This window comes from Oryzias latipes, chromosome 17, assembly GCF_053564925.1.
Source record: "Oryzias latipes strain Hd-rR chromosome 17, Olatipes_Hd-rR_3.1".
Lineage (NCBI taxonomy): Eukaryota > Metazoa > Chordata > Actinopteri > Beloniformes > Adrianichthyidae > Oryzias > Oryzias latipes.
Window position 1 is genome coordinate 22,746,565 of NC_136253.1, and position 23,926 is coordinate 22,770,490.

The following is a 23,926-nucleotide window of genomic DNA, read 5'->3' on the forward strand; positions in this document are numbered from 1 at the left end:
GTATTTGGGTCAAACTGACCCTTTTTAAACTTGAAATTTGGTATTAAAAAAAGAGCTTTCTTGAAGAATTTTATGGTCAGAGATAATTTCCTGGATAATAGAAAAAAACAGACACTGTGACCAAATCTCTGAGTAGAGGTGTAAACAAATATTTTCCTACATGTTTTATAGTGGTCTTATGGTTTAACTTGACTACAAAGAAAAGTTAATTGTGTTTTCTGTTTTTTACGGAAGAGTATTAGGGCCAAGGAGAAAGAGAAAAAAAGAGCATGGACAATTTTGACTTTAATCTCAGAATTCTGACTTTTTTTTCCCTCAGAAACACATCTTGAAACTTTATGACACTGTCAGTCACAGATGTTTACCCTGATATTTCAACAGCAAACATACACTTTTAAAAGACATTTGAGGTCTGGTAACAGTAGGAAATGCGAGCATTTTTAGCCCTTTTATTGACAAATTCCAATTAAATAAATCTCTCTTGTACTCACCTTTTGTTCTTATGTCAACACAGGGGACTCCTCTGGTAAGCTTCAAGCACGCAACAAGAAAGTAAAAGAGGACATTTTTGTTAGTTCCACTCGGCATGTATGACTCCACAGTGCTGTTAAAGCTAACTGAAGGAAGTAGCTCATAGGCCTCCGTAGTTCATATTTCTGAGGTTAAAGTCAAAATTCTGAGATTAAAGTCAAAATTCTGAGAAAAAGTCAGAATTCGTAGATTAAAGTCAAAACTTTCCATGCTTTTTTTCCCCTCATTCTCCATGGGCCTAATCTTCTTCCATAAAAACGGTATAGTTATTGAAGAAAATTCCATACTGAATTATTTTAGGCATTAAATCATTAGTCTTTTAGATTTTAATTCTATCTTGAAATTCTTTTCTTATTTACTTAAGTTTTTTGCAAATGTTTAAAAAAGACTCCCTGACTTGCCTAGCTAACATTTATTTATTTAGCTTGATGCTAGCACTTTAGCTATGGTTAGTAGTTATAAATGTGTCAGTAACAATGTTTTTAGCTTTAAAAAAAATTAGGACATTTGGAATTGTTTTAAACATTTTTAAGCACCTTTGACCACATTGTCATTTGTATATTTAAAATCCCTGAAATAGATACCAATCGGGCATTCTTTGATTTTTACCACATTGGAGCAAACATGCTTGTGTCTTCTGAGAAAGAAAATATATTTTGACTGCACCTAATGGAAACCAGGCGGAGGAGCTTTTCAAAAAAACAAAACAAAAGAAAACTGCAAAGTTGGAGTCACATGCAATATCGCTGCCGGTCACAGTGTTACTTGGCTTAAGAAAAAGTATTTTCAATAATACTTGTCCATTTTAGTCTAAGAATGCCACTGATAGCACTCCTGATCCCACTGTCTGCAAGGCAACAAAGGAAGAAAACATTTTTAAAAAACTTGATGTGCTGTGAATTTCAAATAATGACCTGCATGGAAAAACCAAAGTGTGCGTAAACACTCTGAACTGCTGTGTGTCATGGCCAAAGAACAGAGAAGTGAGAGGTAAAGGTTAAAAAACAGCAAGTACATCAAATGTACCTGTACTATCAAACGTACCTGTACCATTGTCACCTTAATAAAAAGAAAGAGAGGATCTGTTTTGGAGGTCTTTTATTGTATAGAAATTAAGGAGTAAAGGTTTTCATGGCTGTTGCAGTCTGAAGAATCCAAATATGATTCCTCATATCAGAACAGATGAGTTTATGAGCTTCGGTTTAAAAAGAGTGTTGAAACCAAACAAATATATTTTTTTAGACAACATATTCAACAAAAAGTATTATAACCATGAGTGGCATGCCCCACAGGAGTTACCCTCCCCCCACCCACGTGACCCACTAATGCCCTAGTCATGTGACAAATTCATGAAAAAAAAGCCTTTTTTTTCAAAAAGGTGGCTTCTCTGTTGGTTTTATCTCCACAGCAACCACTTTAGGGTTTGGTCACCCGGGAGTGACAAACAGATCTATGTAAATTTTAAAAGAATCGGCAAAAGTACATTTTTGAATTCGCTTTGCAACAATTTTTTTTTGTTAACCACGCCCACATTCCTAATATGATCATATCGTATGTTACATCGTTTTTTTCAGCTTGAGTCTAACAATTCATGTATTAAATTTTCACAATATTCTGGTAAGAAATGTGCAAGCAACAGAAAAACGCTACTTTTGCAAGCTCGCCATGGTGTTCAAAATCCACAACTTCTAATTCCAACATTTTTTCCCAAATGGCTTCCCAATGATGTTCAAGTTAGGAGGCCATGGATTAAAATCTCTGAGACTGTAATTGCAAATGAAGTGTTTACTTCAAACCCCGTTTGTTCTTTGTTCTGTTGTTGATTCTTTCAAAAGTTAAAGTCTTTTTAGTTCTTTCTTGGTCTTTTGAAGATACAAATGAATATGTAAATGGGTGTTTTATTGACTCGTTTTGCGTCTTTGTGGTGTCACTGTGTTTTGCACCTCTGTTCCTCCATCTGTGACAAAAAAATAAATAAATGAAACTTCAACGCCATTAAACACACAAAAAAATAATTGTCAGACTGAACTTTTTTAATCAACCCTCCATCCCCATTACCCTCACTACCATCACTATGCCAAGTCAGGCAAATGGAAAGGATAATGCAGTTTCACTTGTAGAAATAATGGAACTCTAATCTGCATGAAGGTCCATAAAACAGCTACACTTCACAGTGAAAAGTGGCTTCATTGTATTTACACAAAACTAAACTAAAACAGCTTAAACTAAAAAAAAAAATTTGTACAAAATAGTCAACCATCAGTATCCATTGCTTCTTGCGCAGTTGAGATTAGTTTGAAATGGTGTAATACTGATACTTAAAGGGTTTATATGGGGACCAAAAAGTATGGATCACAAGTAATTATCCCTGTAATGACCACTTTTCAGTCCATCGAGCCTTTTTAATGACATAAAGTCATTGGGGATCCCTGGCAAACTGTGTGTGACCATAGCCCCCATCTCCCACCAACAATCGCTCCAGTCTCCTGTTTTAATGGCTTGATAATGATCAAATGCTTGAAATCACTTCACCAAAATGATTTTGTCAAAGTCCACAAACATTTTTTTTTAGCGTGTAGGCATATTTTACAGGTATCTTAACAGTGGATCTCATAGGCAACCTGTGATCCAAAGAGGAGACTCTGGTTGAGAAAGAGCTCCTCTGGATCCGTCGTCAAAGGCCCTTCTCCTCCGTCCGCCGGGTTTCTGCGAAGCCCTGCTCCTCCTGATCTGGTTAATGTCTGCACCATTTCATGGTCAAGGAGAGCTTCCTTCATGCCCTTCTGCTGGATGAAACCGCTCATCATGGAACATCTGGATACATTGGAACCCACGACCGGCTTGGCCCGGTTGAGTACGTACATCTCGTGACCGTGGTCATCTCGGTACTCCTCGAGCTGCGCGAAGGTGGTGGGTCCGTCAGAGTAGTCATTTACATAGAGGATGCTCTCCTCTTTGTTTGCGCAGTACGAGCCGCTCTCTTCTTTGCTATACTGCTGATGCCGAGTGTAGATCATAATGAGGAGGAGAACAGCGGTAAGCGCCAGCAAGGAGATGCCAATAGCAATGGCAGTCTGTGTGGCTGGGCCTAGAGCGGTGAAGTCCATGCTGTCCTGCTCATACAAAGGCTCCTGGCTAACGTCAAGAACGTCTGGCTGATAAAAAGAGCTTGATGAAGAGGAAACGAATGAGTGAGTGTTCAAACGAGGCCAGTACTGGGATGTGTAGGAGGAAGACATGTTGACAGCAAGGTGGAAAGTAACCTTTGCCACACCTCCTGGGTTCCATGCCTCACATTCATAGCGGCCAGCATGCGCTACAGTCACATTGCTGAGGAACAGCATTCCACTGCCCATGTCTGAATCAAAACTGTCCCTTTCAGCACCTTCCTCAGTCCCACGCACAACCCCATTGATTCCTCCAATACCTCCCACCTTGAGTCCTCCGCTGCTGGGCAGAGCTGTCACCACTCCACCTGCTCCAGATCTAAAAAGGTCCCCACTGGGTCCGAGCTCTTGGAACAGCCCCCGAGGTGATAGCTGGGCCCTACCGTGAGCAGATTTCTTCCAAGTTACCAGAGGCTGAGGGTATCCTGATGCCTGGCAGGAGACTCTGAGGCTCTCTCCGAGTCGCACGGTCAGGTGGCTGGGCTCCAGCTGCACCACAGGGGGGATACACACCAAACTGTTGGGAGCCACCTCTGCCAGGCTAAGGTGGGAGAGACGGGGCGGCTCGGAGCACATCAACCTTCGCTGCTCTGCAGAACTCAACAGACGCTGTCCGTCTTCGCTGATCCAGGTTCGTAGCCAGGCGAGAGCGCAGTCACAGCGCCACGGGTTCTCTAACAGAGAAACAGGAGCAGAAAAGGATGTTTGCAATCTAATGTTTTCAAAATGCTAAATCAGACCGCTTCTTGGACACTTTCCAGCGTGAAGGTCATGAACAGAGGAGAGTAAACTTTGTGTGACTTCTATTGGAACTAAGGCACAATACCAAGGCAAACAAATAGCCTGTCTGCATGTTTGACCTTAGTCATTTGCACCAGTTCAAGTGCTGCAGGTGGGTTGTCCAGGCCATTGGGTTGTAGAGTGGAGGGGCTGTCCTTTAAGATTAGCACAGGTGTGTTTGACAGTTCTCTTGAGGTTTGTACGTCCACCTTAAGGGGCATCTTGAAAATGGAAGGTACTATTGTCGTGCATATGGTAGATGTATCGTGAAGAACTTGTAATGCTAATGTAAGTAACATGCATTTATGAGGCAAAGCACCGTGCTGTCGTACTATGCCGCACTCTAGTCATTAGTGAGGTGCTGCGCACAGGGGTGTGCAGGTGATGTGCAAGTGGCCGTTGGACACCACATACAATGGCAACACAAACTGACATCTTCGGTTCTTCTATCATCAGACACAGTTGTGTTTTTTCACATACCTTACATGTTTCGACGTATGTCTTCCGTCTTCATCTGAGTGTAAGGTACGTAAAACATGTAAGGCACATGTGTCAAACTCAAGGCCCGGGGGCCAAATGTGAGCCTCGTGTCATTTTATGTGGCCCGCGAGGGCATAAACGTTTTTAATCTCTTAGTATAAAAAATAAAAATTGGGGTGTATTTATTCATATCTAGGGGGAATCAGACTTGAAATATGGGATTGGGACTTAAACACTGTCCATGTAACCTAACCTGACAGAATCAAATGTAAAAGGATTTATGCTAAAGTAACAAAGCAAACATATGTTTTTTATGGAACTTTAATTGTCATTTAAAAAGTTACAATAAATAAACAATGACTTATTTAACATTAAGGAGTAGTTACATTTATTTGTCATTACATTTAGTTAGATGTATAAGTTATATCTGGCCCTTTGAGGACAACCACTATACTGATGTGGCCCTCGGTGAAAATGAGTTTGACACCCCTGATGTAAGGTATGTGAAAAAACACATCCGTGTCGGATAATAGAAGAACCTTAGATGTCAGTTATTGATACAGACACTATGAACTTTATTGAGCCACACAAACTATACTCCAACTGTTTAATTTCCTAAATTCAAACAGACAGGCCGAGTGTGAATACCGCGGCAGGGGGCACGCAAGGCATTTGAACAGCACTGACAGGCTCCATGAAACGATTGTAGGGTAGGGTTTAGGGAGGTTGAAACAATGAAAAATCCATCTAGGTCTGAATTTCACCATTATTTACCCTTACATGTTGTATAATGCTACATTCACACCAGGCATATAGACTAGGGGTGGGCGATACTGGGAATTTTGGTGTTGATCCAATCCCACTAATTATAGGGCTAGGATGACCGATTTTAATACTGATACTTTTTTCTTGGGATGTTTGATTAAAGAAAATATTTGTGAGTACCCAATTTATTGTTCATTAAGTGTATAATAAAACACAGGACAGAGACTTACACCAAATAAAAATGCTTGTTAACTAATTACAACAATGTGAACTGACCATGTATAAAATATAGAACATTTATATTAATAATAGTATACTACAATAATAATAAGGAAACAGTAACTAGTGCAAAATTATTTTTACAAAAAAGCTGCCACACGTAACAAAAAAAAAAAAAAAACGGAAATTAAAACTATCCAAGTCCTTGATTGGTCAAAGTTCAGATGTTTGACGTTCAAGCAGTCGAAAGTTCAGCTGGTTGAACTTTTAGTGTGCGTGTACTGAGCGGCCAGTTTGTACATGGCGCCCAAGAACAGAATGTAAAACTTGCGTAGCAACGTGTGAACGTGAAGGTTTTGAATGTGGAAACAATGTGGAAGTGGTCGCTTGAACACAAGTTGTCACGGGCGGTGTGAACAGTTGTGTCAAAGGCATTAGAAATGGTCATTCTGAATGTCACGTTCTTCCATAAACTGCAGCCTTGTGAAGACAAAAGCATCAAAACAAAGGTGGAACCATTCTATCAGGAGCAGGAAGACTTTAAGTCATCAGCTGAAGTTACTGCTTCAGCGACACCAGCCAATTACTGCGAATGTTATTGTCTTAGTCTGAGAATGTTATGGGCTTTCGGTCTGACTATATAAAGATGTCAGAGGATGATTTAGAAAGGTGTCAAAAGAAGAGCTACTAAAGCTGATTAGAGGATGCTGGACCTCTGCTTGCCCTCTACATGAGGTCTTTTTAATTGGACCTCATGCAGAGACGGTTCATTTGCTCTATTCCTAAACACAGGATGTCTAAGTCTTTTCTTGTTTTAGCAGTTCTCCAGTTGGATCAAATTCTTGAAAGGATGAATTTGTTTCTATTCGCGGCTCTATCAATTAAGGCTGGCTGTTCAAAAATCAGAGGGTAATTTCAGGTCTTTGCGCTGAAGTGCTAGGGTGATGCAAGCTGTTCCGAATGGAGAATATATATATATTTTAACTGACACGGTTTATAACATAGAGATCTGAAGTTCCACCAACCTGTGACACGGAGTACTTGCAGACTGACAAGTGGTTTGAGAAACGAAGCTCCAAGTGTGCGGAGGTGATTTTTGCTGAGGTCCAAGAGAGCTAAAGATGAAAGCCCAGACAGAGCATGCTCTGCCAGCAGCTCTATGCTGTTTTCCTGCAGGTGAAGCTCCTGCAGTCGCTGTGAAAATGAAAAAAAAAAAAAATTAAAGTGTTAGAAGTGTTTACAAATGTGGTGTGTAATTATTTCAAATGCAGCTCGATTTCTTACAGCCCTGCTGAGTCGTTCCTTAACATACAAAGTAAATCAAAAACTAGTATTTTTTAAAATACATTCAATTTCGTAAAGTGTTCATTTCGCTAAAGTAAAAAGGAAAATCAACATCAAATATTATTCACCTGCAGTCCTCTGAAGGTGTGATCCTGGATTCGGGTAATCTGGTTTCCAGCAAGGTAAAGAATCCGGAGGTGCTCTAGACCCTGAAACATGTCAGGGGTGACCAAGTGGATGAGGTTACCATTCAGAGCCAGCTCCAATAGCTGTCCTTGGTTCAGAAAAGCCCCAGGCTCCAAGGCTGAAATGCTGTTATTCTGGAGGTACAGATAATGGAGGCTTTCCAGGCCAGTTAGATCCTGAAGACGGATCTGCACTATTGTGTTGTCCTGGAGAAAGATGGTCTGGAAAGAAGGAAAAGTAAAGGAAATTAGTAAAACTCTCACCAATAAATTGATTTAGATGAGCAGAGTAATTACAAATTATTTCTCTTTGGTTTATTTTGTGCATAAAAGTGAGTCTCATCAATCACAGACCGGATAAAAAAACATTTATAAAATTAACAAAAGGATACATTTCAAAAGCTGAAGGTTTGTGCTGCACAGTTTTAGATTTGGTCGTATGAAAAAAAACACTTGTATGTGTGCAACGGACATTCAAGCAACCACTTTCAATGAAAAGTCTATGCAAATCCGCATAAATACGCATTAAGGGACTCCCGTGTTCGAACCATTCACATCTATGATCGTTTTTTGGGCTCTACATACAAACCGTGTGTAAACAAGACATAGCTATGTTCACACCGTTATCAGCAACACGCATTCAAGTGACCACGTTCAATGAAAAGTCTATATAAACTCGTTTCGGAGGTCAGGGGTCAAAACTTTCACGTCTATGACGGTTTTCGGCTCCACTTACAAAGCATGTCTGTCAAGAAGACTTTAGCTATGTTCACATCTCCATCGGCAACGCACATTCAAGCCACCACTTTCAATGAAAAGTATTTTTTGGGCTCTACGTACAAAACGTTGAAAGTTGAACCAGGTTGACCTTTGTCTAATCAGCAGCTTGGATTTGGTAGTGATGTATAGATGGTGAATTTCTGGACAGAATTCTATGACACCAAGTCTTTCATATCAGAATAGATTTGTGAAAGACAAAGCCTAGAGTAAGATTTGAGAGATTTGCACAACTTTTCGCACTAAGCCGCTTCCAACTGTAAGTGGTGGACACTCGCTAGAATCAGGTACAGACAGTTGAAGCATGTGCTTTTACTGCACCAAATGTTCAGTGTGAACGTAGCATTAGACAGTAATCATATCTTTACTTTAGGTCCCATAACTAACAACTACCATTGCTGTATTCTATAAAAATGAAGCCAAAATGCAAAAATAGTGCATAAAATATCCCCCCCCTCAATTAAGCATCAGCACTGATCTTTGAGGGCAATTTTTAGGATCCATTAGTTTGAGAGAGGTTATGAGAGTACCTCTAAAACTATCCAGGCTCCAACAGTCTACTACCACTCACCAAGCAACCACGGCTTGTTTGAGTGCGTTTGAAAGCTCCTCTAGTCTCAAATGTACAATTTTAACACAGCTAACGTTTGCAAAAGTTGTTTATTTTTTCTTGGCTGAACAAAGAAACCCATGTTTGCATTGAAATCAAAATGACGAGAAGAAAAAACGAATTTTAGACCAGGATGAGCGCTTCAAAGCAAAGATCAAGCAACAAAAAGCAGGTGTGTTCTGGGATGTTTTTGTATTTGCAGGTCACTTTGGGGTCATGTGGTCAAACTCCTCTATGTACTAAAATGTACTTTACATTAGGACATTTACCTTTATGCCGAAGGCAGAATCATTTTGGTTTACGATCCACAGTGATCCAAAACGCCAGAACAAAAGTCACTTTAATGAAGCGGGCAAAAATCAAGAGCCCAGGCTATTCAGCCATAAAACACATTTCTGCATGAAGAGGCTGCATTGATGTAATTTATAAACCCGCTCCAATCCTCTCTTGATCTATTTTAAAACTGTTCCTAGTGGTCTGTTAATTATGATTATATCATTTTTAGCCAAAATCAGAAATTCTGTATCATTTTCTTTGACATAGTTTCTACAGAGCAGTAGGAGTTTATTAGAAAAACACCTCTGAGTGGTGGGTGGAACCGTTAGCACCCCATCCCCACTACCCATCATCCATCTATGTACTCCCACTCCCGCTAGTTTACAGCCCCTCACACCCCTAACCTAACAATACTGGTGCAACAACAATGGCGAACACTATTGGAGCTATCCAGCCGTACAGTTTGGAGGCAGATGCCGGCTCAGTCGAGGAAAACAAAACATGGATCTATTTGTCTACAAGTGGAAGCTCTAAGTTATTCTGTGTCCCACCGATTGTTGCTTCTACGTCAGTGCAACAAGCTTTTTCGAACAGTAATTTTGGTCTGGTTCTGATTCACAATGATTTTGAATAAAGATATACTCAGAAATGCAATTTTAAGTTTAATTTTCTTGTCCTCCATCATCAGAAAAATGCTACAAGAACATGTGGAAAAATGCCATTTTCGTTAGAGTGGGTCTTTAAAAAGCGTGGACTATGATCAAAAGAAAAAAAATGAATGATCAGAATTGTATGAAATCATACCATGTTTATATTCTGTGTTCAGGGTTCTCTGAAGGCCCGTGTGGAATAACTTGACTGATTAGAGCTCTTTAAAAGGTGCAATGAAGGTTTGATCGTCAATGCACGGCTGCCTCCCTAATTCCAAAAGTGCCACCACTGTGGGCTGAGGGAAAGGATGATCGACGAGATAGACCTACTGATTGAGGTTAATGGAACAATTTACACTAGACTTTCTATTGCATTAATATTCATGAGCTGCAGTAATGTTAGAGAGCCTTGACCCAAGCGGGGTTGGGAACAAAAAAATAAAAAAACCAGTACGTTGTTAAACATCTTCTCAACAGATGATCAAGGGGTGTGTCACAGTCATTTTGTGAGGAACAATGAATAATTACTCGGCCAAAAGAGCAGCCCCTCCCTTAGGTTTACATCAAAAGCGGGTCACAGTGAATTGATTAATCGCAATCGTTTCAGGGTAAAGCGAACGGATCAAAAGGGGAGTCAACCGAAAGGCGCCGGTGCATGGGAGGACAGATCACTGACAGTCGCAGCCTCAAACCACTGCAGACTGACCTCGGTGATGGAAGGGATGCCGTGTGGGACCTCTTTGATGCCGAGTGAGCCACACTCCACCGTGAGGCTGTAGCAGCGACATCCGGAGGGACAGCTCAGGGACCGTTGTGGGACGAAGGCTGAGATCATCAGGACGAGTTTAGGGAACCACAAGAGGCCCATGGCAGTTCAGCAACGGTTGAGATACAGCCTAAGAGAGCAAAGTGGAAAACAGAGAAGCGAATAAGCATCACATTCATCTACAAAAACAACACTGCTTTCCACTTCAGCCATGATTCTATCCCCAAAACGATGGTTCAAAGTAGCTACATATTAGGGGTTCAACGATTATTCAACTTGATTAATCTGCACTTAATCTGATCAGAACTGGATTATGACAACTGTGCAAAAACTGAAAAGGAAAAAACTCAGTAGGGTTAGGGTTATATGAATTCACTTCTTTCCACTCCTTTTTAAGCAAGACATCAAACTCTACTTGACCTTAATGAATCTAATGTGACCTAGGTGTGTATTGTATGCATCATTGCAAAAGAAATTACACAGTTGTTTTTGTCTTACATTTATCTTCTTCTTTCTTTGTTTTTTGCATATTTTAAAATGCCATTCATTCCAATTTTTTTCTGTAATGAGTTTGATATATCTCTGTGAAGTTTTGTTGTATTGCCTACAAGCAAGGCTTGAAATAAATCAAATCAAATCACACCCATGCATCCATCCATCCATCTTCTTCCGCTAAACAAGTCAGACGAAGAACAGTTCAGAACCCCTTGATGAGAAATAAAACCAAAGATTACGTGACGTCGTACTGATTGGCGTCACCGGAACCGAAGTCGTCTATGAATCGTCAATCCCAAATGATGATATGAATCAAATGATTTTTCAAATAAATTGACACCCCTACAAAAATACTGAATAAGCACACACCAAAGAAGACTGACAAAAACAAGCAAAGCATAAGCTTCAGCTTATCTCTTCATCCCTGCCTGATCACACTTCATCTGTGTTTATTGAGTGGAATTGAAGCCGTTTCTGTTATGAGCTTTAATTAATAGGAGATGCGATAAAAGATGTGCAGGTTGTCTCAAGGACCCCTCTCCTGTCTTTCATCTGCATGCACCAAGTCCTGCCTCTTCCTTGTCCATCCGTCTCTGTCGCACAGTCATGCAAATGTGCATCAGGAAAATGGAGGCTCCAATTTTTTAAACCCCCAGAAACCACCACTGCCTCTTCAAAGAGTGAGTGGTAGCCTGTACTAACGATTTGATCAAAACTGTGAAAGTTGGCCCATTTTGCACCTGACGGCAATATCTCCCTTTGATATATACTCATCACTAAGCAATTCAACCATGCACCTTGCTTTTTTTTTACCTTCTTCTTCTTCTTCTTCTTCTCCTGCACCGCCTGGAAAGGATTATATTGTTTTGCTTGACTGCGTACATCAAAACATCCACACACAGTCCGGCGTGTTCACAGCAGCATAAAGATACAGCTCTGTTGGAGATATTCTACATGTCGAAAAGCCACACCGGCAGCGGCTAGATTTACTGCACCACCTGCCTTTTGAGTTCCTTCCAAAGGAGAAATAAAAATCACACTGATCCCATCTAAAGTCTCCCAACTTCATAAAACATTCATGCATGCCCAGGCCCTGTCTCCTTATCCTATTAGGTTTATCTCCCGTGCGAACTTTTGTAGAATCCCCCAAACACACAGCAGATGAAGCTCCAGCATCGGGATCTGAATGTTCTTATTGCCATTTTCATTATTTACTCAAAGGTGGGCATGTTTCATTAAAACCAAGAGATAAAAAGGCCCGGTGCCGCTTAAATATTTAGTGTGAGGTGCTCTGTAGGACTGATATGGAGTTGTTTGTGATGTTTTCATTCAAACCAGTGGATTCAAAGCGTAAAAAGCAATCAGATGGTAGTTTTAGAGATTCCAAAGTCAGTCTCGTTGCAGCCATACTGAATGATTGAGCCGACTTAAATATTATTATATGGCAGTGTGTTTGATTCTGAGCACATTTGTGAGAAATAGCCAGTTGGATTAACGCTTCATGACCTACATAAGCTTTTCTAATGGATTTCTAATGGATAAAAAAAAACATAAAGCTGCTTATTAACATGGGCATACAGTGCCCTGGCTTGGGCTCGACAAACAGGCATGGAGAGAAATCATTGGTTTCTATTGTTCGGGACCAAAAGCACAAAAATTGAATTTCGAATAGGGCCTTGGTCTGTCATTGAGCTTTTGTTACTTTTTATAGTGAGATGACTTCTAAACAGCTTTGACTTGCTGGAAACATGTTGGAAAGGGAGGCAGAGGGAGAGTGTCGTGGCTGCCTGTAGCTAAGAATACACACATGAAACGGAAAGCACACATGCCGGTAGAGTATATAGCTAGCGTTGATGCAGACGTTGCCCAGAACGTTTCTCCACTCATTCTGGATAACCTGAAAAGTTTTGTTTGACTTTAGTCTCAAAGAAGGATCTAAAAATGTTTTTGATCATTTATTGAAAAATGAAGCCAACAATTGTTTAAAGTCACACTCTAATTCTCTTTTTATCTTTTTCAAAATCATTCCCGGTGGCCTTTTAATTATGATTATGCCGTTTTTAGCCAAAAATCAAAAGATCTCTATTGTCTATAGGGCACGCTGAAGAGTGACAGAAGCTCATTTGGAATTTGCCTCTGGGTTGTGGGCAGGCCCATAGGTACATAGCAACCTCGCCCCTCCTTCCCCTCCCCATTGCTGAGAGCTCTCTGTTTACATTACCTCCCTCTAGCCTACAGCCCCCTCACACTCATAACCTAGCATTACCGGTCCAACAAAAACGGGGAGCAACATTACAGCTAATGACGTACAATTTGGGTCAGATGACAGCTCAGACACATGCATGAATCTATTTGTCACAGAAAGGCTTTCACAATGATTTGAAAAAATAAAAAAACAAAACACATTTTTTAGAGTATTGGTCGCGTAATTTAATTTTTATTTTTTGCATAGTTGGGGCGACTTATACTTATACTCAGCTGCGACTTATAAAAGTTTTTAAAATATTAACGTACATTAACTTGTGCATTTTTTGCAAAGTTTAGCTGCGATTTATCTTTGAGTACAACTTATATATCATTTTAAAAAACAAATAGCAACAACCACTAGAGGGCACTGTAGGTGTGTGTATATAAAGAGTTTAGTTGACTGGTTAACATTTTCCTTATGCTATGTTAATACTACTAGATTCCTCCGATGTTTCATGAAGCTAAAGCATGCAAATTTTTGGCTATTATTGTTATATATTTCATCATTATGATTTGCCTTTCAAAATAAAATGTCTGTTCTTGTTCAAGTATTTATCCCAAAACCTGAAACTTCTATATGATTTTTTCTTCTCTAATAAGAACTTTTAGCTGCTGCGACTAAAGCTACATTCCCGCCGGGCTCAGAAACGTGTTTGAGTGACAACTTTCAAAGTAAAGTCTACGTCAAGGTGCGTAAACGTGTGTTTCAGGCTTCTGCAACTTAAAATTCTCGCGGTAACACATCCCTACGCAAGTTTTTGAGTGCACTTTTGGTGCTCTATGTTCAGAAGGCGTGGTCACTGAACTCAGACTCTCAAATTTAGTAGTGTCAAACGGACGGTGTCCCTTTGATTTCACGGAAGTACCAACCATTGATCATGGAGGAGAAATTAATAATTCCGATTCGTTCCCGGCAGGCAACACCAAATCTTTGATATATCGGAAGAGAGCTGAGAAAGAAACCGCTTCAACTTTCCCACCAACACTCTTCCAACTTTGAGTACACGTGGTAGTACTGGGTAGCAACAGACTATTGTTCCAAAAGAAAGTACAAAAACCCCACATTCAGCACGTTCTTCAACGTGCCAAACATATACGTAGTATTATACTCTGGAGCAACGTATAATCAGAAAAATACAGTACTCAGACATTTTAAGCTTAATTTTATGTATTCCATTATCAGAAAAATGCCACAAAAACCCCATTTTTAATAGGAGTGGGTCTTTAACAGCACAGTGCCTGTCTTGAAGTGACAGATACATCTTCCCTTGGACCCGTTTGTCATGTCAATGCGAGGTTTTGCCAGTGAGAGGTCAATTTGCTCATTTGAGACGCACTAATCCTCTGTGGAACATGTGTAATCCCCACAATCAGATGCTTGTTAGTTAAGCCGCTCTTGGCTCTGTTGACATTTTCATTGAGGGATCTGCTGTTTTTTCAGAGGACATGAAGATATCTTTATCGACTGTGTGAAAATGTATAAATTGTTTATGATGGAAGCTCGATAGTGGCAGTAGATCACTGCTGTTGAATGAAGGCTGAAAGGAAATAGTAGAATTGGCCTTTTCAGCGCTCATCGAATTCCTCACACCAGTCTGCGAACAGATTTTATCACATAGATGACACACGTCTGTTTTGTTCTTAAGGCCTCGTTTACACAGTTCGAATAAATCCTCCTCTGCTGAGCAATCTCAGCGTGACCAGGGAAAGCACAAATTGTTCCGCAATGTTGCCGTTATTGGTTTCCGCGGCGGGTGGAGGGATGTTTGTGTGCCGGAGTAGCAAAACAGCCCGAGTGCTGGAGGCAGAAACAAAGTTCACGTCCCTGCGCCGCCACGGTGCAGGTCGACCTCATCTGTTGTTATGGTAACTCTTGTGATGAAGGCAGGTTTGCTCGCAGGGCCCAAAGGCCAGCCATGGTTCCCCGGAGCTGCTGTTAGGCAGGCAACTCTGTCGAAATTGGAGCTGTCATTTCCCCGGGAAAATTGCTCACAGGCACTTGAGCTCTCTCCTGACCCAAAGCTAATTTGTAAATTTTCTTTCCGCCCAACTTTTTGACTTCATATCTCTCCTTCGCTCTTTTTCTCTTTTATTTCCTCAATCATTTTTCCTTTCCTGAGTCTACGACCTCCCTTTTTTCCCCCCTCATCTCACGTCCTTCTGTCTTGACTGACAGGTCCTAAATCATTTGTCTTAGAGCCACCCTTTGTCCACAAATAGAACGAGGCCAGTGCTCTGACGCTAAGCCAAGAGTAACACGTCGACTTTGTTGGACTGAAGAACCCTCACCGGTTCACAGACATGCAGGGCAAACCTGTGAAGTCGTACTTGTCAGACACGAGCACGTTTTTGCACAAAAGCAAAATATTTGTTTGAGCAGTAAAGGAATCTGAGCCGCATTAATAAGTCTGCATTGATTTCTTTTTTCCCCCACAACTCCTCTGTCTAGTTTGGCTTCTGCAGCCATCGATTTTCACCAGGGGAGCCAATAGGAGGGTGATTGGCATTTGCGAACGTCTATGTTAAGGAGAAACTGTGTTTTTTTTTTGTATGTTATTGGAATGTGTATGTTTGTGGGTCTCGCTGGCTGTCAGACTGCCTCAAGCACCCTCCGGGCAGCAGCAGCACTCCGCCGCCGCTCCCACAGGAACATTTAAACTAAAAACCCTCCATCCGTCTCCCTGTTCTCCGAGAAAAAAACAAAAAACATGATAGATGTTTGCTTTTAGGAGTTCGCACATGACAAACTGCTGCATTGAATGGAAACTGTTGCTCGTAATGCACACAGGCCAAAGGAACAGTTTTGAGAAAAAGTCACTGATGTGAGTGAGAACGGGCGCAGATGAACACCAGGAACTGATGCTGAGCTTCACGAGTTGTACAGCAGTTACTCCAACTCTAATTGGAGTGGAACAGAGAACTGGAAATGCCTCGCCTCCTCACGTCCACAAAAGAGAAATCGCTGGAATTTCTGCAAGACAATTTGATTTGCAGTTGACAATTGAGAACTAAAAGCACAATGGCATCCACACTGTGGCATAATCAATGTCCATTTTCTGCACAAGATTTTTTCTGCTCGCGCCGCGCTGAAATGAACCCTCATTTCAGCCTTTTTTCCCCCCGTTTTTTACTCTGTTTTTTCTTCTTTTTAAACTAAAGCCATCAATTTATCTTTGTGATGACAGAACAGCAACGGTGCAAAAAAAAAAAAAGAGGCTGTTCACAGAATGGGTAAAATCGCTTTCAAAGACATCTATCCAGATGGAATAAATATCACTCAGAGAAGAAACATTGCCTTCTAATAAGACATCAGCTGCATTCTCTCTGTGTCCCAGAGTGAACTTGTTCCAAGAGCCAACAATTTTAGAGGCAGTTGTAACATGTTATTTATCATGCACATGAATGGAAAGGACAGAAACAACACTTGAGCAAAAAGAAAAACCAAGAAACGTAAAGCTAAATTACATTTTACTTAGCAGAGCAGTGATGTTTTTCATAATACGTTTGCAGCGTGTTTTTTGTTGCGCAAAACTGCTCTTTGAAGTCAACAAGAATAATAAATGCCTGTAGAATCTGTTATGTCTTGTTACTGAATATTTCCACCTTTAATGGAGGACACGGATTCTTTTTTTTACTAATATGTGGACTGACAAACGGCTAGAAGTTAAAGTCCCATTAGTTCTCACGCACCTATGTGTAAAATTTGTTCTCTGCATTTGACCCATTCCCTGGGGGAGCGGTGACCTGTAGACACGGCTGCGCTCAGCAACCATTTGGTGGTTTGACCCCCCCCCCCCCCCCCCCCCCCCAATCCAAACCCTTCATGTTGAGTGTGGAAGGCATTGGGTCCAATTTTTAGAGTCTTTGGTATGACTCGGCCTTGGATTTAACTTCATGACCTTACAGTCTCGGGGCAGGCACTCTACCACAAAGCCTCTGAGCTGGCCCCCTTACAGCTTCTCCCAAACACATGATGGTTATAAAAGAAAAAAAAAAGAAAAAAAATGATTTTAAAAATTGATTCAAGTTTAGACTGCCGAGCCGTCTAGGGTGAACCTCGCTTTCACCCAACAATAGCTAGTGCCTTAAAGGGCCTATATCATGCCAAATCCATTTTTTTAGATTTTAAGTGTATTATAACGTTCATTCCCCCCCTGAGCCTCATGTACTGTGTCTTTGTCTGAATATGTGCTATTTGTGTTTAAACGGTGTAGTTTTTTTCTTGTATCAACACATTGTACGCAGTGTAGGGATACGTCTTTTTTTTTTGTCACCAAACCCAACCCCGGCCCTCTTCGTGGTCCATCTGCATGCTTTACAAAGGTGCGCCGGCGCAGGTCATCTAAGGCGCTCGGCTGCATTGACCTCAGTAACCTCTCGAGATGTGTGTGTATCCTTTGTTGTTGTTTGTCTGACCTTCTTCATCGAGATGTACTGGAAATGAGTTTTTCCTTGTTGGGATTAATAAAGTTTTTTTCATTCATTCATTCCTCACAAAAAACAACCCCAATATGTAAGGGTTAATGGCCGACGAAGTATGCATTATCACTTTTTAATGCACGCCATGGAAGCCTGAACCGTCTGACGCGAAACAAAGTGCGTTAAAAAGTGATAATGCACACTTCGAAGGCTGTTAACCCGCTCATACCATGGTCACTTACAAAATAAATAAATAGTAACCTGTTTTTAGTACTTCTTGGGTTTTTTTTCCGATTTGGATCGCTTTTTTCACAAAAAGCTATTTGTTATGTGTTGCGGCACCTTGTCATGGTAACGTGACAAGGCGCCGCACCACCGCTGCAGTCAAGATTTGGCAATATAAAGCGATATATATATATGCTGATCCTCCCGATGGGTTGAATAAAGCATCAGATCAGAGAGAAAGTTCTCTTCTTACCGCTTGTTTTTGTCCAGATGATGAAGCTAAGGGTTGTTTTAAAGAAGCCGGCGCAGTGATACAAAACATTTAAGCTAGGCGACCGGAACTTCTTTTTGGGGCGTGCGGTTATCACTGTGCGTTATCACTTTTTAATGCACACCCAGCAGCCAATAAGAGTAGAATATTTACCTGGACCATTGTATAATATTCACGCAATTCTGAGCATTCCTCTAAAAACCACCAGCCCATCCCATTTCACGAAAACCAGCGGGTCCTCACCTTGTGACATCACAAAGTGAGCAACAGCCCCTTCCAGGAAGAATCAGCACCGCCCCCCAGGCTTAAGCACGCACACACACTTTTCTTCATGATGCCAGTGGCCATAGGCAGAAACACTTGCATTTTATATGTACAATACGCACACCCATCTTTGTAAAACGTTGAATTTTGTTTATTTTTGTCGGCGCACTTCTTCCGTGTTTTTAACTTGGTTCATTCGGGAGACATCTTTGGAAATTTCACGTGAAGAACCACAACCTTTCTTACTTTTTCCACAAATAATCACATATGACCAATTTTCATCCATGCAATATACGCTAAACGTACATAGTGGATCTGTGTGACACGGCCCTTAGATGACCATCAGCTGTATGTTTGGTAGCGGCATTTGTTGCACTCAAATATTTCAGGAAGTGTATGTATATAAAGAATCCCTTTAAGAAAAATGTTGATAGGTCTGGGGTAATACAGTGGGTTTGTGTTGTTGCTGACATCTGCATCACCTGTCTGACACTTTCTCCCATGTTTCCTTATGATTTCACATATCAATCCTTTTCAGACGCCAATTTTCTCCTGCCTGCCTTTGTGTCCGTACAATCGATCAGAGCTGTTTACTTCGCAGAGTGGATAATCAGTGGATTATACTTGATGAAAATGGATGGTTAGATTGTTGTGTTTGGATTTGCTCCATTTTCACCAGCCTGGTTTCTCTTCTTCCTGCCTGCCTGCCTGCCTGCCTGCCTGCCTGTGCGTGTAAGTCACTCACGCACATATACGCGACAATCACATCTGACTGCTGCTCAGTGTTCCACAGCGAGAGGGATAAATGAAATCAGACAGTTTGGTGCATGGATTTATGGGAGCAAAATCCTCTTCTATTCCCCCTTTGTCACAAAAACCCCCAAATACATGTATTTATTTTTTGTGATTCAGCTTTTTTCCTTTCCACATCTGAATGATAAATGTGTTTTTCTTTTGTGTGTGTGTTTTTTTTAACGGCAGTGGAGGTGAAAGTGCAGAAGTAGAGGTTAAGATTTAAAATGTAAATGTGTGGGGCAGAAACTCTAATGAAAAAGAAGTTTTGATAAGGATTTCTTCGCCACATTTCACTAATGCAGAGTCTGCAGCGGTTTCTGCATGTGGGAGTCGAAGAATCCTCATAAATGATGCTTCTTTGTTGCCATGGTAGTGACAACCCCTGCTGACATCCAAGTGATGGATGTCCCATGGAAGTTAAATTGCACTCGCAGCCTATGTGGTGGTTATCTATTCAGTCTCACATATAGACAAAAAATAATGACTTTGTAATGACTCTGTTTTTTTCCATTTTTCTTTCTTTTTCTGAGCAGTGGAAGGAATACTATTTTATGCTAGAGAAAGATATCAGTCACTGTAGTATGACAGACAGCGGCGAATGAAAAATTAAAAAATCTCCACAAGGAGAAGAAGTCGAGCTGTCCATACGGATGTGTCAAAGACAGATTCCCCCCACCCTTAAGAGTCAGACAAATGAGGTCCTATAGTGGCCCAGTGCTCTGCTCCACGCTGCACGGAATAGCAATTAACCACAGAGATGTTCACCACAACTGAGGGAAACATGGTGGTCCTCCTGTAGGGACATATAATATTCAATAGCCAGCTAGTACTAACGTAGTCATAGCATACTGCTCCTGGCACCTCCTACAGTGTCACTGCAATATCTCTGCCAGATTCTATGTGCTGTGCTCAGCATGGTTCTCGTCAAATACAATTTTCCAACACTTTCTAGAGTGCTTTTAGTTGCACAGCTGTTATGGACTGCGACGAGCATTATCTAAAAAAAAAAAGAATCTGTTGTGCGTTTGCTGATTCTTCCAGTTAGAGACGCAGGAAGAAGATAAACAAAACATAAACTCAGTGAGTTAAAACTTTGCCTGATGCAGTTGGACGCCAAATTGGGAAGACGTGAAGGTTAAAGAAGACAGACCCTTGAGCACAACTGAAAGCAGTGCAATGCTGCAGTCATGGTGAAGCACCTATCTGTGGAAAAGCTCATATTGGCCCGTGCATACATACATACACATATATATATATATATATATGGTGTATACTTATATAGTGTTTATCTACCCTCTTTTGAAGGCCCAAAGCGCTTTTACAGTCACATTCACACACTGATGGTGGCAGCTCCGCTGCTGAACACTGGCCCCAACCTCCCACCAGAGGCAAGGTGGGGTTCAGTGTCTTGCCCAAAGACACTTCGACACATAGGCGTGCAAGGCGGTAACTGAACCTGCAATCTTACGATAATGGGTCGACCGCCCTACCGCTGCACCACGGGCGCCCTACTTACATCTATATGTATATACCTATATATATGTATATATATACATGTACATGTATATATATATATATATATATATATATATATTTACATATATATATATATGTACATATATATATATATATATATTTATATATATGTATGAATGTTTGTGTGTATGTATGTATAGTGTCATGTATATATATATATATGTACACATACATGTTTGTGTGTATATATATATATATATATATATATATATATATATATATATATATATATATATATATATATATATATATATATATATATATATATATATATATATATATATATATATATATATACCCGGACCCGAATGAACAATCTAAGACGTTATTATTGATGTTAACAGTCAAAGGCATTGGCCTCACTAATTTAGAATTATGCGCGGCTTAATATAGCCACACCTAAAATTTTTGCAGTGCCACTTAGTAACCATCCCTGTTTTTACAGTTACACCTTAAAATGGGTTCCACCAAAAACAAAATTTAGTCTTGGACGCACTTAAAACATGTACAGCCATGTTCACTTTGAATGAATTTTTATCGGTTTTCGTTCCAGGTTGCACATCAGCTAAGCGGACATAGACACATATTTGTTCACGCGGGAACGCTAACCGTTACAGATCGATTAGCGACTTCCAGCGTAAGACTGGCCGGCACTTCTTCTTCTGCGTTCCTGTCAGTAGCAAATACTGATTCACACACCTACAGTGCCCTCTAGTGGTTATTAGTATTTTTTTTATTACATATAAGTTACACTCAAGTAGAAATCGCAGCTAAACTTTGCAAAAAATGCACCAATTAAAATCCGTTTTTCTCCTAAAATAAGATTTTAGTCTGTCTTTTTCAGTCTAACCCGTTCAAACGAGGGTCTATCTGTTGATTCCAAACAAAGATCATCTATCTCCACTATTGATCACCACACATGGATGTTGTTAAGCATTCAAATCAAGCAGGTCTCCTGACTGCAGTTTTGTCATGTTAACTTCCCTTTATTTTCCCAGCCACACCAACTCACGTCTTTTGTTTCCCCTCCCGCACAGTAATCCTCCAAAGTAAAGCCTTCGAAATAAAATTAAAAAACACATTTTGTTTTCGCTTTGAGGGATTAAATGTATCAGAAGTCAAATGGGGTCGCAGTGTTTATCCACCCTCCTGTGTTCCCGTCCCAAACCAGCGTGCGCTCCCCTCCTTCCCCACATCACATGCGGGACCTACCCGTTTCCTCTCACGCAGGGACTTGCTTGATCTCCTCTTCTATCTCCTCTGGAAGGACTTTAGAAGGAAAAAAAAAGGATTCTTTTAAGAAAAATAGTAGCAATAACAGGAGGAGAGCTGCTCCTTTGGCTGCCGACTCGTCCTGGGTCTAAAAGCCAGTTATGACAGCCGGGTGCATCTGCCAGAGCTGGCTGTCTGAACTGATGATGGTCGACTCCGACTCTGATTTTCTTATGCGCCTGTGATTCGCTTTCCCCCCCGCCTCGCTTCTTCTCTGCTGCCTTCGCCGCCAATGCGATCCTCCAACAGTGACCCACTCTTCTAATTATCTCCGCTTGAATGGGATCCCTCCCCCTTTTTCCCCTCCCTCTCCCTCTCTTTGTGCACGAGTGACAGAGGGGATTGGATGGGGGGGGGGGGGGGGTCTTTGTACTCCCTCTTTACATTTATTAACTTTTAAAGCATTAACTGCTCACTGTTGAGCGTAATTTCCCCGCCTGATGAAACAACGTTGAGCGGAGTCACTTCGGGGCGAATTTGAAGCTTTGGATTCAGCACCACGGACAGCGGCTGTGTCCAAACGTGATCCTCCACGCTCTGATGATGAAAGGCAGAGGCTTGTAGTTAAATTTCCGCCTGTGACGACTGTTAGGGGCATGAGAAGGGAAGCTGCGGGACTAAAAAAAAAAAAAAAGTGTCATTCCTATTCCTGTCAGGCTGAGGGCAAGTGCACCCGAACCCCAACAGCCACCTTTCAATATCCTGCAAACACTGCAGGGGCCATAGCGAATCTGAAAAAGGAGCAGACGCCTCTTTTCTATCTGAGTCTGATTGTGTCGGCTATATTTAGTCGAACGCTTTGCTCCGGATTCACTGCTGCAGCGCACATTGTACACATTTATATAACCACATTTGCCAAATCCCAGAGTAATCTAAGTTTGACCAAAACATTGAGCTCAACCATCTTTGGCCCAAATAAATATACAATTAGCGACACAAATTTTTAATTAAATAAATGAGGAAAAAGTTCTGGCAAACTAGGATATGCAACAGATGTGAGAATCGGTTATCCTTTCTCTTGTGTACGTTTTCTCATCTGAGCTGACATCTGGCTCCACACTGTACATCTGGAAAAATCTGATATTGCTTACCATTTTAGATGCACCAGTAATGTTAGGTTGGAGGGGCTGTAAGCTAGCAGTAGAGCATATAAACAGATGGATGATGGGAAGTGGGGCAAGGCTTACTCCGTGCCAACAGTCTTGCCCACAACTTAGAGGCAAATTTCTCATTTCCGCTCTGCAGAAACTATGTCTTGAAAAATGATACAGGTTTTTTAATTTGGGCTAAAAACAGCATAATCATGACTAAAATACCACTGGGAACGATTCTACGATAGATCAAAGGATGATCAGAGTGGCACTTTAACAGGCCCGTTTTGACCCTCATCTTAAATTAACTGTAAAATATAGTTAAATTATTAGCTTTCAAATTTGTTTCCATCTCTTGGTAGACTTATTGGACTTCCTTTTTTTTACCTTATCCTGTCCAACAGCTGGGCAAACAGATAAGAGCTGAAGGCCTCTTTTGTTGTTTAACAACTGGGGTTATGAATCTTCTGACAAACCAGAGGTATGTCTGAATAAACCCCTTTTGTAATCGAGACCAAACTTTATTCATTTTAATCATATTCTAAAATCTTTTCTGTTGGACCGGACGGAAAAGGAAGGGAGGGAAGAAGAGAGGGATGCTAGAGAGGGGGGGGATAGGAGGATGATTATATATTGTTTGTTTGTGGATTTATACATTTTATCTGTCTCTACATGTTTGATTTCTTTGATTATAAAACAAAAAGTTAAATCTCCATTTTTGTGTTATAACTCGAAATTGAGTTTTTGGACAGGTTTAGGCTCAGTGGGAAATGATGGCGTTATATAATCAAAAATTCTTTAGGAAAAAGAAAAACGAAGCT

The 23,926-nt window shown here is 40.8% G+C and overlaps 1 protein-coding gene across 2 annotated transcripts in view; it reads right to left on the reverse strand.

The window, feature by feature from the left end:
• Positions 1 to 2,546: 2,546 nt before the first annotated feature.
• Positions 2,547 to 23,926, reverse strand: part of lrrc24 (leucine rich repeat containing 24) — a 37,334-nt gene continuing 15,954 nt past the window's right edge. The window contains exons 1-5 of one of the 2 annotated variants that reach the window (XM_011486568.4): positions 21,955 to 22,272; positions 10,431 to 10,620; positions 7,355 to 7,633; positions 6,968 to 7,136; positions 2,547 to 4,372 (exon numbers count right to left, since the gene is read on the reverse strand). In XM_011486568.4, the coding sequence (XP_011484870.1) occupies positions 3,129 to 4,372; positions 6,968 to 7,136; positions 7,355 to 7,633; positions 10,431 to 10,592 (1,854 nt within the window). In that variant the 5' untranslated portion in view covers positions 10,593 to 10,620; positions 21,955 to 22,272 and the 3' untranslated portion in view covers positions 2,547 to 3,128. Of the gene's footprint in view, positions 4,373 to 6,967; positions 7,137 to 7,354; positions 7,634 to 10,430; positions 10,621 to 21,954; positions 22,273 to 23,926 lie in introns of those variants that run through there. The other variant, XM_078934116.1, reaches the window with a different exon arrangement.